Source organism: Tyto alba, unplaced genomic scaffold (genome assembly GCF_018691265.1).
Source record: "Tyto alba isolate M040663 unplaced genomic scaffold, T.alba_DEE_v4.0 Super-Scaffold_7, whole genome shotgun sequence".
Taxonomy (NCBI): Eukaryota; Metazoa; Chordata; class Aves; order Strigiformes; family Tytonidae; genus Tyto; species Tyto alba.
The window spans coordinates 32,451,796-32,466,247 of NW_024881328.1; the positions used below are offsets into that span (position 1 = coordinate 32,451,796).

Below are 14,452 nucleotides of genomic sequence, written 5' to 3' on the forward strand. Positions count from 1 at the left end.
GCAATTCATCACCTTGGCTTGTAATAGAAGGTTAGAGCAAATCAATAATCATAATTTCTGTCCCTAAATACTAGGAATTTTTTAGTTTGTTGGCTAAAGTGTCATTCTGGAAAATTCTTTCAAGTTGAAGAAAGTCATAAGGAACCAAGAAAACTGATTTCTACTGTGTTTTTAGAGGCTGTGACAATGATGGATTTGGTTCACGTTTTATGTGAAAGTCTTTGAAAGAAAAACGTTGTGTTCTTTGCGTGACATATTTCATATTTCTAGGCCTATAATGGTCATCATCAAGCCTTGGAGGTACTTCTCCAGTCTCTGGTAGATCTGGACATTAAGGATGAGAAGGGACGCACTGCTTTGGACCTGGCTGCCTTTAGAGGACATGCAGAGTGCGTGGAAGCTCTCATCAGCCAGGGTGCTTCTGTCACTGTAAAAGACAATGTCACCAAAAGGACCCCCCTCCACGCTTCAGGTTAGTGTGCACGTATGTTACCCTTGTGGTATAAACCCTACAGCACAGAAGCAGTTACCTTCACCTGCCTACTACCCCATGCACATTTCTGCTAAACAGCAGGAGATTTTGACCTATACTGAGCACTGCTGCTTGTCTGCTGAGGTCCTACAGTTAACACTTTATCTTTCATTTCCTTGGTCTTTTTTCCTCTGTCCTTGTGGTTCACTCCTCCCCACGCACAGAATTCCATATTTTTCCACACCACTACTTACCTGCTTGCCTCTACTTTACCGTACCTCTCTCTTATCTCATCTCATTAAGATGTGTGGTGTTTCCCCTACAACACCTTCTCTTAATGGTTCCTCAGCCAAAAAAATCAGGGGAAGGGAGAACACTTGGCTCACTGCTGCTCCTATGGAAGAAAGGTTGAAAAAACAGGTGGGCTCTGATCGGTGATGAAATTATCCTGGTGTTTGAAACTTTCAACCTTTTGCAGTGGCAACACTACAGAAATTCACCCCCTTTCAGACATTATCCTCCTCCCGAGCTAGCTTGTGAACTTGCTCTTGCTTGGGAGTCTGCTCCATTCCTCATGTGTTGGGTGTTAATTATGCAACATTCATAATTTACTGGAAAACGTAGAATTTGCCATTTATTTAAAGGTAATTATTTAATACGTACCTGTCAGATAAATACGCAGAGGTGCCAAAGGGAACGTTGCTGCCCTGGCAGCTTGTCGAGGGGCTCAGTACAGCATAGCAGTGACCTCTAGTGGGAAGTAAAATTAATACCTCACTGGATAACAATTATTTTCAGGGCCAGACTTAATTGTCTTTCTGTTTATCTTTTAATCTTGCTTAGATTAAAATGCATATACATCCTCTAATACCAGTTTATTTTCTGTGTGTGGTCGTGTAAATGCAATCTAGAGGCATAAGTTCAAGTAGACTATTATCAGGTGTTTTTTTTCTGCAGTACTGAAGAAAATGCACGTAATTGATCTTCACAGCATACTAAAAAATGCTTTCTGCTTTCTTAAATTTTGCATCAGAACAGAGTACATTACTCCCAACAATAAATTAATCATATAGAGATGTGCTTCCAGAGTTTACGTATCAGAAGCTTGAGACCAGAATTCAGTGAGAGGGGGTTTTAGTTGTTTTAGATAAAACCACAAGATGTTAAATCCTGCTGATCCTCACCCTGTTAAAACTGTTGGCTTAATTTAAATCAAGATCAGTGCCACCACAAAACTGGAACTGTGTTGGTCAAGAGCTCTCCTATAGTAACTTCAAAGATACCTTGGGGTCTGATGACAAATAAGGTGTGACTTTGGTACGTCATCCCTATAGCAATCATTTTGCATTTATTTAAAAATTTGGTTATAGTGACATAGCCATATTTTTGTTAGCAGCTTTGACTTAAAATATGAATTTGTTGAATAAATCTATTGAATAGAACTGAGTAATTTGTTGAGTAGAATGATTTTAATATGTACATTTCTTACCTTCATACAAATTCTGATTGTGTTTTTTTTTTCTCCTATTTTGATTTATTTTTTAATTGCCCCCATCACCGTAGCATGAGGGCCTTCCATGTAGAACCAGTAGGAAGACTCATTGTAGGCTTTCGTGGGCTGTGATACTTTTTGCTTCTCAGATTAAAAAAAAAAATCCAGGGATACAAGCAAAACGTTCTTTAAATCTGCAGAGAAGCAAACTAAGTTAGGTACGTCTTAATAAAAAAACAAAACAAAACAAAAGGCAAGAAAATCCAGCACACAGGAATGAGACCGTGAAGAGAACATGTGCAGAAGGGAAAATAGTGTACAGACACATTAAATATTTGAACTCCCAGTAAAGGAAATTTATCACTGTCATGAATTTGGAGGCTTTCAAATGTGAGATAAGTGCACTTTGGGTAAATACACATTAAAACTATGTTTAGAACCTTCCACTCCAGAGCTATGCAGAGTTCTGCGGAAATTAGTTCTGGAGTAAAGCTTCTATCTCCAACCATTATAAAAAGCCACTTGCAGTCTGACAATTTTTATTATGCTGTTTCATAACAATACCTTTTGTTTAGGAGTGTTTTAGCAAAGAATGATGCCACCTGTTGGAAACTCTGTGTGGTGCCACTGCAGCATTTGGCACTTATTTGCAGTGCAAGTATAAGAGGTAGATTGACATATTCTGAGAAATCAAACAGAATTCTTGCTGATTTAAGCCCTTGAGTGGCAGTGTGCATTTGCACACACAGAAGTGACTACTTGCATGTGCAACACTGCACTGGAAAGAAACAAGAAGGCGTGTGTGCCCATCCCCTTAAACATGTTTGCCTTCATTCCTCCTAATTACACAAGCACAATTGCTGAACACAGCAGTGAAGGAGACCTGAAGTGGTGGATTGGATTACAGGATTCTGCAGAGCTCCGTTCAGTAAAGGGATTTGTAACTTCAGTAGAGAAATCACCTAATGAAGTACTTACTTTTTCTGTCTGTCCCCCTCAGGGAATAGACTTCCTCTGACCTCATAATATGGAGAATTTCCTTAGCCTAAATTATATGTTCCCTGTGTAATTTTATTACCACCAGTCTTTCCTCTGGCTAGCTTGGGGAATCCATTGAAAAGTTTCCCTAGTGTTAGTGTTGTAGTTCTGTTGGCAAAACTAATGTTCCCTGCAGGGGCTGTAATGCCTAGCAATAGCTGGGTCAGCTCCTAGAAGTTTCTGGGAGTATCTGTTCTAAATCTCATTTACCAAAATCCTTTTCAGATGTTGTCGTGAACAAGTTATGATTTCTCTTCCTCCTGCTGGGAAGAAGAACAGATTTTTGATTTTTTTTTTTCCCCTCTTTTTTTTTTTTTCCTCTAAGCCAGTGACTCATCAGCCCTGCGGAACTGTTTACGTGTTACGTATGTCATTACTTAGTGGTAAATAACTAAAAATGTATTTTATTTTTCTGGGTAGAGCAACTAAGATTATTTTTGGATGAGTGATTTAAATGTGATGATGTGCGCCTGTTTCTCTGCCAGAGTGATGTGACATAGGTGGTGTCCAAAGGTTTTGCCTCAGCCCACAGGGTGTAGGCAGTGTGAATGCATGACTTGCCGTAATAAGAACACAATCTATAGCTACTGAGTGCAGGAACTGTTGTTCTTCAAATAAGAAAATACTGTTCTCTCCATCCCATGAAAGACTGAAGCCTTTAAACCAGCTAACATTCAGATGGGTTTCCAGTGTCAGGCCCTGCAAAATGTAGTAACTCAGAGCTCTCTTCCAAAGGCAACGGGTTACATTTTAAAAAGCAAACCCTGCTTTTGAGAAGTAGCTGTGGCTTCCAAGAATGTTAAATGATAAAAGATGGAAAAACCCAAAAGGAATTGAATTCTCTGGTGTTATATGCTGTTATGAATATGACATTTGTATCGTTGGTCATTCTTTGCATAAGCTTCTTTTTTCATAGCAGCGCTGAAGAGCTTGCCTGTAGAGTGGACAGAAAATGAATGAGCCTTGCCGACGTACTTCCTACTGTGTTCCAAATCTGATTGCAGAAAGCCTTGTCTGCCTGCTTAGTCTGAGGGGTTTTGAAATGCTGTCTGGTTTAGTAGAAATCTTCTCAGTAGTGAAAATTACAATTTCTGTTTTACTCATTTGGGATTTTTTTATGTAAGAGAACTAATCCTCATCTTACTGAGGTCAGGGAAAAAACAGCTCACCATTTCATTGGTGCAAGTTAAATCAAAATTGTGGAACTATTAATTTCTTACACTGTGGAATATTTTCCTCGTTTATAAGGAAATTTCCTGTTCATAAGAATTACAATGAAATTAAACATTTTAATTAAACATACTTTTTTTCTTTATAGTCATTAATGGCCATACTCCTTGTTTACGGTTGTTGCTAGAAGTTGCAGACAACCCTGACGTGACAGATGCCAAAGGACAGTAAGTTTTCTTCGTGATGTTTTTTTTTCACCTCTGTGATTCAAGTAGCATCTCAGATTTCTCACCAAAAAAAAAAAAAAAAAAGTGCCGTTATTTGAAATACTGTATTTCCTGCACTTCTCCTTATAGCATTTGGCCGAGATTACAAAGTACACATTCAGTTGATCTAAGCCATGTGGAAAGGATTATTCATTAATCTTAGCCTCTGCTTCATACTTTAAACAATTCTTCATAGATGCTGAGGGCCAGATTCAATAAAAACTAACAAGATTCTGGGATGTTTCTATATAAAGTCTTTTTCTTTCTAAAACATTGCTATTTCAGGGTTTACTTGGTATATTAGGCTGGTGCAATGGGACAGAATGTTTATTTGAGGTGACACATGCATCTGAGATGTTCCTGCAAACATTTTACTTCTTGTTAAATGACAGTTATAGAGGGACAATAAAGTATATTTTTAAAGTGAAAATGTGAATGGTTTAAAAAGCTCATTTGGGGTGCCTGGAACATATCTGACTGTATATATATTTTTAGATGGCGTTAGTCTTATGTAAAAATAGAAGGAGAATAGATCTCTCTCAGAAAAAAAATGGAAGATAAGCTAGTCCATATTTTGGCTTGAATAGTTTCCTCATGTCCCTTCATCCCCTTTAAGCAATTGTGCAGCATTTGCAAAAGAAATGCTTTGGGTGGTTGTCATCTTGGTAATCAGCAGGGATGTTCATTCACAACATTTGGGTATTGTAAAGCTCATGTGTTGCTGGAGGTGACCATAATTGTAGGTTATTAAGAGAACAGATTGTCTTGAATGATGTTGCTCTGTAAACTGCTTACAAATGAGTTTGTTTCTATTTCAGTCATGGCAGTTGGCTGTTAAACATCTTAATAATTTCATCCAAAAGGTCTTCACTTGGGTGTTATATAGATCACTATGGTTAAAGAAACAGATTTGTGGGTAGGAACGGAGAGAAACACAGGGCTTCCTGATTTCTCTATTCCTGTAAGTTAGCAGTGGCAAGTAGGATGTCATTTTATAGCTGTGACTGGCTTGGTTTTGTTTTTGTCTAGAACCCCACTCATGCTTGCGGTGGCATATGGGCACATTGATGCTGTTTCGTTGTTACTTGAAAAAGAAGCATCTGTAGATGCAGCTGATCTCCTGGGATGCACAGCTTTACATCGAGGGGTGACAATTTTTATGATTCTTAATTATTTGTTTTACTGTGACTACAACTCACTTATAAATACAGGGGTATTGAATGTAGGGAATACTGTAAATGATTGGAAACTTGACCAAGCACAGTCAATAAGGTAAAAAGCAGACAGATCTGCTCTCAGTAATGGTCTGCTTTTGACTTTATTTCACATTCACTTTAATTAATTGGCCAAAATACTGATTAGACCATTGTTTTCTTGGCTCCAGACACTTTACAGTAGCAATCATTATTCTTATAACTGAGCACCTTATGAATTCTGAAAATATTTTCTTTAAAAGAACTGCCCAGCAGTTATTTCCATTTTTCTTGGGGAGGATGGTGTAAATAAGTAAGCCTTAAGTTTTTTCTAGAGGCAGTGATATCTGAGGCAGATCTAATCTTTTCTAGGAGTCAGCTTCTTACGTGACATGAAGTTGATGCAAGAGGTGACACTTATACAGAACTCTATGATAACTGCAGCAAGCAGTTCATCTTAGGAGTCCAGCATAACTAACTCCATAATAAAAGCTATGGCATAAAAATTCTGTATTGATAGCAATACAGGAATATGCCCAGGATACCAAAGCTAACCTGTGTATGACACAGAGGTCGCTGATCATAGCTGGCCAGCTGTTAAAGCAGGTTTTCATATTTCTGATGAAATTTTTGATCCCTTTTTCCTCAGTTCTTCTCTCACATTCATACATGCTTTCGAGAAACCAGATTCAGGTTTTCTGAACCTCACCCCTTGTTCATCTGTTTCCTTAGTCTTAAACTCCTACTTGGTTTTGTGCCTCACTTAGTGGAGTCTCTTCCATAGATTGGGAATCCAATGCCTTTGAAAGACAGCACCAAATACATTTCAGTGTCTCAGTTGTCATAGGTACTCAGGGGAACAAAGGAGCTGTCATCTCTGCCTCCTGAATCCCATCCAGGCCATTTCATGTTCACAGGCATCAATCATATTCCATATTTCCTGGGCAAGAATCTGTATTATGTCAACCTCTTTCCTAACTTCTCTGTTATCAGATTATGACTGGGCATGAAGAGTGTGTTCAGATGCTGTTAGAGAAAGAAGTATCTATTTTATGTAAAGACGCCAGAGGCAGAACACCTCTTCACTTTGCAGCAGCTCGGGGTCACGCCACTTGGCTGAGTGAATTACTGCAGATAGCACTTTCAGAGGAAGACTGCAGTTTGAAAGATAATCAAGGTTACACACCACTGCACTGGGCTTCTTACAATGGTAAGTTTCTCCCTGAGGACTGTCGCCAAGTTCAAATATGGCCTCAGTTTTAGGGAAACACGATAACAAAGCAGCCTAACACCTTGAGAAGCTTGAAACGAAGAGGCAAATTATCTGCCCTCCACTTGCTCTCTGCAGTTAGCATTTGCTGTGTTCATCCTTGGGCTCAGAAGCCAGGGAAATTCCAGCAATACCTCCCAGTGGCTTTGCAGCTCACTTGCTCCCAGTCACAGAAAGCCAGGGTGGAATTCTGGTTTTACTGACATCAGTGGTGAAATTGTCACTGACTTCTGTGGCGCCAGGAATGCTCCTTTGAGTTGTCACCTTCTTTATTTATTGATGCAAGAGAATAGATGGATATTCAAAACTGATGATCTGAACTTGTTGCTTAATATAAGGCTAAAGCTTCCTAATACCATAATTTAAGACCATCTCTGGAGATGTGTAAGGCATCATACATAACATCACATAAAAAAAGAGTCTTTTTTTTTTTCCTTTCTTTTTTTTCAGTAAGTGCTAATATTATATTAGCGTGATGCCATTAAAAAAAAAAAAAAATCTGTTCATAATTTTATCACCTAAGACCTAACATAAACACTTGTTGAATTTTGAACTTACTGTTAAATTCTAATCTGTATAAGCCTAATATGAATTAAGTGAATTATCTGCTTTGTGCAACACTCTGAAATGTCTGATCTCTTATAGGTCATGAAAACTGCATAGAGGTACTATTGGAACAAAAATTTTTCCGCACATTCTATGGTAATAGCTTCTCTCCATTGCACTGTGCCGTGTAAGTAGAAATAACCAGTAACAAGTGCTTTAGGATATGTCTGGAAAAAGTAGCAGTATGAGAAAAAAGATTTTTTTTTTTTTTGCATGAGCAAATAATTTTAAAGCTGATCGTAAAACTGTGCTTATACTTCTGCTGAAAAAGTGCCAGAATAAAGAGTATTTCTGCAAAAATTTCATACATTTAGGCTATTTGATGAAATTGTGACTTGTAATTAAATAGCTGCATTTCTGCTGCCTTTCTAGTTTCTTTTCCCTTGCTTACAACTACAGACCTATGCCTTTTCTTCACACAGGCTGGAACTTCATAGCTCTTCCATTCTTAGGCCATGACCTGGGCTATAGTGCCTTGGTCCGTGTAAGTATGAGCTCTTGAGGTTCTTTTGAATCCCAATGGCTGAAAGTTAAGAAGTTGTCAGAATCGATCCTTTCTCAGCAATAGGAACAAAGCGTTAATGAAGGAAGGCTTTGAAACAACAATCTGTGTCATGCTAGAATGGTGTTCTGTGCAGGCTGTATTTTTTCTGAGACATCCGCAGCTGAGTGTTTTCCAGACTGATTTTCTTCACAGTCTTTTTTTCTTTCTGGGATAATCTCTTATCTGGAAGGCTTAGTACTTCTTATCCAGGTCCTAGCCAAAGGCATTGTTTGGTTCTAGAGGCACATTCTGTATCCAAAGTTCTTATAGTACTTATGAGCAACAGAAAGGTGGTGGCTATCATGAGTTATTAATCTTCCTCTGTGAGTGTATTTTATACATATTCATTATTCAAATAAAGCAGTATGGTTTCATAGGGGAAGGATTCTAATAGAGCAAAATCGTAACTTTTCATAACATAATTGCAAATGCATTTTTTTAAAAATGCAAGATTACTTTAGTTTGTGGGACCTAACATGCTTATTAAAACATGTAAGCCATCAGAAGAATAAGGAATTAAGCACTGAAAAAACAAATGCAAACCTTCACAATTCCTGCCAGCTATTAGAATAACTATTATATTCTATGTTCTATTAGAAGAATGAATGTCTTCCAGAAGTAATGATAGGAGTTACTATTGTGTAGGCTTCCCTTCTAGAGTCCACCTCACTGGAAAGTAGAAAAGTAATCTGTCATGTATCAAACTTTGAAATTATAAAAAACCCAATATACGAGAGAAATAAAAGCATGTATAAAGCACTGGTTTTACTCTGCTTAAAATAAAATCATTTGTGGCTGAAACATTTTGAAACTTGAAATCTGAATTTCTAGTTGGCTTTGAAAATTTTTTTCTCAATATTGATATTCCTTTCAACTAGTACTTAATTCTCAAACCCATTAAAAATGTGTACAACTTCAAAATGCATGCAAATTTTAAATGAAAACAGCTGTTACTCCAGCAGTGTGTGTTAGCTATACTATATGTCCAATACTATTACTAAACACTGTTTCTTTTCATAATAAAATGAGACAAATGAACAATAAACAGGAAGAGTATTAACTGAGTACATCCATCAAGGAAAAGTGTTAAATGTGTGAGATGGAAGAGATGTGGGCTTCAGTACCTAAAACATTGGAATAAAGCTTTCTATACGTATCTATGACTGAGTGCTTTCCAAATCCAGGTGTGTTTGACATTTAGACTAAAGGATTTTCAGGTATTAAGGTTTTAATCCTAGGTTTGTGCTGCACTTTCAGTTACCTTTGTGCATAGTGAATTACAGGATCAGCTTTGCTTTAGAGACTGAAATTCATAGTAGCCGATGCAGTTTGCTTAAATGGAGAGATGATGAATAATCAGAAATGTGACTGAAAGCATTATGCAAAGGTATGTTAGGATAACTTATAAATAACTGATAAGAAATATTAATGGGAAGTGAAGTAAATTAATATTGGAAAGTGCGAAAAGATACAGACTTTTTACCTTTTTGAAAACGTTTTTTCTTTGGCAGAATCAACGATCATGAAAACTGTGCATCACTGCTCATCGGAGCCATCGATGCCAGCATTGTCAATTGCAAAGATGACAAAGGAAGGTAATAGTTTCTTAAACAAATTGCATTTCATTTTCATGAATCCTTCTAGTATTTTTCATAATTATTTCTGAACCTCTGGAACTAGTCCTTACCTTATATGGTTGAGTTAAGGCTTATGCTGGCTCTTTCAGACAGCAGTTTACACTGCAACAGCATTAAATGGTGGCTCACTTGAAGCAAGAGTACTATGAAGTGTTTGATTTCGTAGTACACGTGAAAAGAAATAGCATTTTGCTCGTTTAGAGCAGCTATGACTATAGGTTGTTTCCCTGAACCAGTTTTCTTTGTTAAATATTTAAACACGTTTATCTTTGCTAAATGGGGTGATACTATGTATGCATAGAAAAGTATTTAATTGAAAGCTTTAATGTTATGTTAGCATTCACAGCGCATACAACTCAAAACACCTATGCAGCCAAATCCTCAATTTGTCACCCTGATAATCATCTCACTCTGTGTGTGTAATTAAAATTGCTGAAATTCTAAAAATGTATTACTCATTGTTTCTATTAATTAAAATGAATTCAAGACCTTCAGTAATGGTGATTACTTATTCCTATAAGGGTAAGACCACCTCACCCTTACTGAGAAGCAAAACCTGAAGTAACACTATGGGGGCTGGTTGTGTACCAACTGTCTTTCATCTCTATTAGTCACACTTCAGACCCAAAATGCCATAGGGAGACAGCAAATGATTTCTAGTGTCTCAGTCTTGTGGAAACTGATAACCTTCAAAGGGGATAGAATTCCTTCCGCCTTTTATAGTAATACTGTTATTGTCATTTGTTGCTACAATATTTTAGACTATAACTTAAAATACTTCAGTTTTTTTAAATAATGGATCTGTTATTTTGTGATAGTTCTTCCCATTTTAGGCTTGTTTAAAAAAAACCAAATCAGATTAATAAGAATGAGGGATTGTACTAATTTTCATATTACGCAGTATGCTACATTAAATTAAGTATGCTGCTGAGATTCTCCACAATATCACATCTACCTTATGCTTCCCTTTTTTTAAAGTTTATATTGCACCAGGACAGAGACTCTAAATATTATTTAACTTATTTCACATGCTGCTACTATAATGTTCCCCTGGTGATTACTCAAAGTTTCACAGAAAAAAAAATTACAAATGTCTTGCACTTTCAGGTGCTTGAGAAGGTAAGTAAACGGGAGTGTTGTCATTCTTTAGCAACAGCTGTGGTCATGTTACTTTCCCCACAGAACACCCTTTCACGCGGCAGCCTTCGCGGACCACGTGGAGTGCCTCCAGCTCCTCCTGACGCACAGTGCGCAAGTGAATGCTGCGGATCACGCAGGGAAAACACCTCTCATGATGGCAGCTCAAAACGGTCACGTAGGTGCTGTAGGTAAATACATCCTTGCCTCTCTTCGTCTTGAAGGGCGAGTGCTACTGCAGTTAATATCCCAAATAGGTAGTCTTTTTTCTGTGAAAACTAAGGAAGAAGAAAAATAAACTGTGTGGATGTCTGTAAGAAGCTACCTTTACATCTGTAAAAAAGCTCTTTCTCTTCTCAGTCATTGCTTTCTCAGCAGTCTTGGTGAACATTTGCAATAACAAACTCGAGTCTTACTTCCTTCTAAGAGCACATTGTAAAGAGCATGAAGGGAGTAGTAATTCTATTCTCCCGTTTACTTCTTTGATTTTATGAAGCAATAAAAGTGCAGGTGTGGAGAAGATTGTGTAAACCTTTTTTCCCTGCTCTGTTATAGGAAGTCGTATTTTTAAAGTGGCAGCTATCAGCAGCTGATTTTTCAGGCTAGACTGTACACTGTAGACATACAGATTAGGGTTGTACTGGTTCAACAGAATTCCCTTTTCGCTACCCTCAACAGCACAGACTGCACCCTGAATTCTTTATATCCACTTAGTCCTCTTAAAGCAGGATCCACAGTTTCTCAGGAGAAGGTGATTCAGGCAGAACTTGCTGATCTGCAAATGGAGAAGTTTTTAAATAAATTAATATATGTTTGGCAGTTTGGGGCATAGTGAATTAAGGTATTAGCTCTGCCTTTGCTTGATGGTCAACTGCACAAGATTACTCTCATTCATTATTTTCACTTCATAAAGCTTACATCACAAAGCTTAATTGATTAGCGTGTATGGACATGTATATTGAAATAGTAATTTTTTGTCCTCTGTTTTTACATGTTCATCTGCCCACTGGGTTTGTTCATTGATTTCTATTCTGTACCTCAGACTTTTTGGTGAACATTGCCAAGGCTGACCTGACATTAAAAGATAAGGACTTGAATACCTGTTTGCACTTGGCTAGCAGTAAAGTAAGTTGAAGACCTGTCTATGTGACTGTTCTTGTTACAGCCTGCATGTATGTGTTTGTGTGTTTATGCTCCTAAATTTTTATCTGCAATGGGAATGGAATGATCAAACTTAAGGTGGAGAAAGGGAACATTGTTCCAAGGTCATTCTCAAGTCTGTTTCAAAGTTTAGTACTGAGAAATATGAATGCCTCTTATGACAGCTGAAATACAATGAAGATAAACTAAGAGAAACAATGGAAAATTCTTCGAGATTTTACCAAATAATCTCACTGAAAAATAGCTTAAACATAAGTTCACTGGCAAAAAAAAAAAAAAAAAAAAAAAAAAAAAAAAAGGTATTTATTCTTTTTTCTTATTCTCCAGTTTCTGTGGAAGGAATCAAAAATTTTCCCTTATGCTCTGTAGCAGTAGAACCAGAGGCATTGACTAGATTGGCGGTAGTGTCTCTTCCTATCCTTTCTTCCTCTCAATTCGAATTGCTATCAGTGTTTCTGCAAGAAAAAATGCCCATGGGATTCCCTCTCCTGGGCCTTTTCTTTTGGTCCTATCCACAGATTGGATTCCAGCGTGACAGTATTGCTCCAGTTTCTGCAGGTGCATGAGCCTCGCTGAATTGTCAAGGTCTTCCAGGCAGCTGTTCACCTGCCAGGGCTGTGGGCTCAGCATCCGTGACTTACTGTGCTCAAACAGTATCAGCAATGAGGCCCAGATCCATATTATTTCCAAAATTTCATTGTTAGAGCTCTCTCACCAAAGGGATTTTGCAGTAGCTTATCAGTAATACAGAAAGTGTTTAAAGACCCAGAAAGTATAGTATTCCTTTCTGAGATTAAACCATCTCTTTCTATGTTACTATGTAGTTCTAATAAATAATCCACTGAAAGTTCTCTGAAGCGAAATAGTAATCTTCTCTGGAAGCTGAGGAGGTGAATTTATGTATCGTGAATGGAGGGTTGAAAGACAGGTGAATCTTTAAATTTCTAAACATGCTAAAGCATCTTAGCAGTGGTGGTTTGTAAATGGTATTTTAAAGCTCCTATAGTTCACCTACTATGTATATTTATAAACTGAGTAGCATGTTTTCTATTTCAGATTGAGTTATTAAATTTCACTTTCGTATGTAACATTTCTTTTGCCTCAATTTCAGACTCCTCAAGAAATTAACACTGTTTTTTTCCACAACTTACAGGGTCATGAAAAATGTGCCTTGTTAATACTTGACAAGATACAAGAACAGAGCCTTATTAATGCAAAAAATAATGCATTGCAGACGTAAGTATAGCCTGATCCTCTCAAGTTCAGTTGATTTACCAGAAGATTCCAATTTAGCATTTCAAATTCATCTCAGACTTCTTCATAGAACAAAAAAGTTAATTTCTGATTTTTTTGAGTGCTTGCCCTTGAAAAGAGCAGATTTGTATTGCATTTTCACTTTTACTTTTGATTTCTTTGATGCCAATTCTATACATGGTCTGGTGGAAAAAATATATGAGGTCATTTATTTGAAGGCTATATCAAAATGTCTATTAATCATGTGAATGTGTAAGTGTACATCTGGCATGTCATAGCTTTTTAAGCTTCACCTTAAATCTAAATAATTTATTTAGACTTAAGGTGATGCTTTTAATTTTCAGAGGTTTTTTTTAGGTGATATTTTACGTGCAGCTCCTTTCCATACCATACATTATCAGCAGTTAGAACCATCAATATTTTTACTCCAGCTGCAAATGTTTGACTGGGATGGGCGGATCCCACAGTAGAAGATCCAGCCACAAGTTCAGGTGGCAGATCATCTAGTGCTTGCGGAAGAATTAATTCCATTTTAGCCCTTTCTGCCCCACTTCCAATATGAAATTATTTTTCCTGTCCCACTAGCTTCCCCCAAACAGGAGCACTGGGTGTTGGCCCAGGAAAGGAGCAAAGTACTGTTTATTTTGGATTAACAGTAACAGATTAACAATCAAGTATTCAAGGATAAAAAGGCAATGCAAGTATTTTGAGCAGTCTGTAGTAGCCAGAATTAAGGATGGAAAAAAAGCATTTCTTCAGTCTTAGATTCATTTTTCTTTTAAATGTCAGTTGTGTGCTGCAAACAGTGGGAAATTGAGAGCTTTTTAAAGAAAGCCTTTAGTCTGGAAAGTATTAAGCAATCTTTGTGTATGGAAAGATAATTATAGTTGTCTTGCAAGCACGATGCGGAACATGAGCATTATTGTAAAGACTGTAATGTAGTTCAATGCCTACAATATAATTGTAATGATCCAAAGAAGGAAAACATTCTCTTTCTGATGCTGAGTATGCTTTAAGCATTACCTAACTTTTTTTTAGAAAGTCTGTTTTAAACTGAAATTGAATTTAGTTTTTGTTTTTGTAGACCTCTCCATATTGCTGCACGAAACGGCTTAAAGATGGTGGTTGAAGAGTTGCTAGCCAAAGGGGCATGTGTCCTAGCAGTAGATGAAAATGGTAAGTAAATAATAAACTTTGACAATCTTCAGTAGG

General features: G+C 37.2%; 2 protein-coding genes across 7 annotated transcripts in view; both read left to right on the top strand.

Moving 5' to 3' along the window:
• ANKRD44 (ankyrin repeat domain 44) overlaps window positions 1–14,452 on the top strand; it is a 148,811-nt gene that overhangs the window by 121,784 nt on the left and 12,575 nt on the right. For all 6 annotated transcript variants that reach the window (XM_033010913.2, XM_042808533.1, XM_033010912.2 and 3 more), the window contains 10 exons: window positions 271–472; window positions 4,321–4,399; window positions 5,468–5,585; window positions 6,625–6,841; window positions 7,547–7,634; window positions 9,563–9,646; window positions 10,871–11,016; window positions 11,868–11,950; window positions 13,140–13,222; window positions 14,325–14,416. In XM_033010913.2, coding sequence (XP_032866804.1) covers window positions 271–472; window positions 4,321–4,399; window positions 5,468–5,585; window positions 6,625–6,841; window positions 7,547–7,634; window positions 9,563–9,646; window positions 10,871–11,016; window positions 11,868–11,950; window positions 13,140–13,222; window positions 14,325–14,416 — 1,192 coding nt within the window. The remainder of the gene's footprint in view (window positions 1–270; window positions 473–4,320; window positions 4,400–5,467; window positions 5,586–6,624; window positions 6,842–7,546; window positions 7,635–9,562; window positions 9,647–10,870; window positions 11,017–11,867; window positions 11,951–13,139; window positions 13,223–14,324; window positions 14,417–14,452) is intronic.
• The window catches only part of PGAP1 (post-GPI attachment to proteins inositol deacylase 1), a 51,127-nt gene continuing 51,006 nt past the window's right edge, over window positions 14,332–14,452 (top strand). Inside the window, exon 1 of the mRNA XM_033010915.2 lies at window positions 14,332–14,416. Within this exon, the coding sequence (XP_032866806.1) occupies window positions 14,408–14,416 (9 nt within the window). The 5' untranslated portion in view covers window positions 14,332–14,407. The remainder of the gene's footprint in view (window positions 14,417–14,452) is intronic.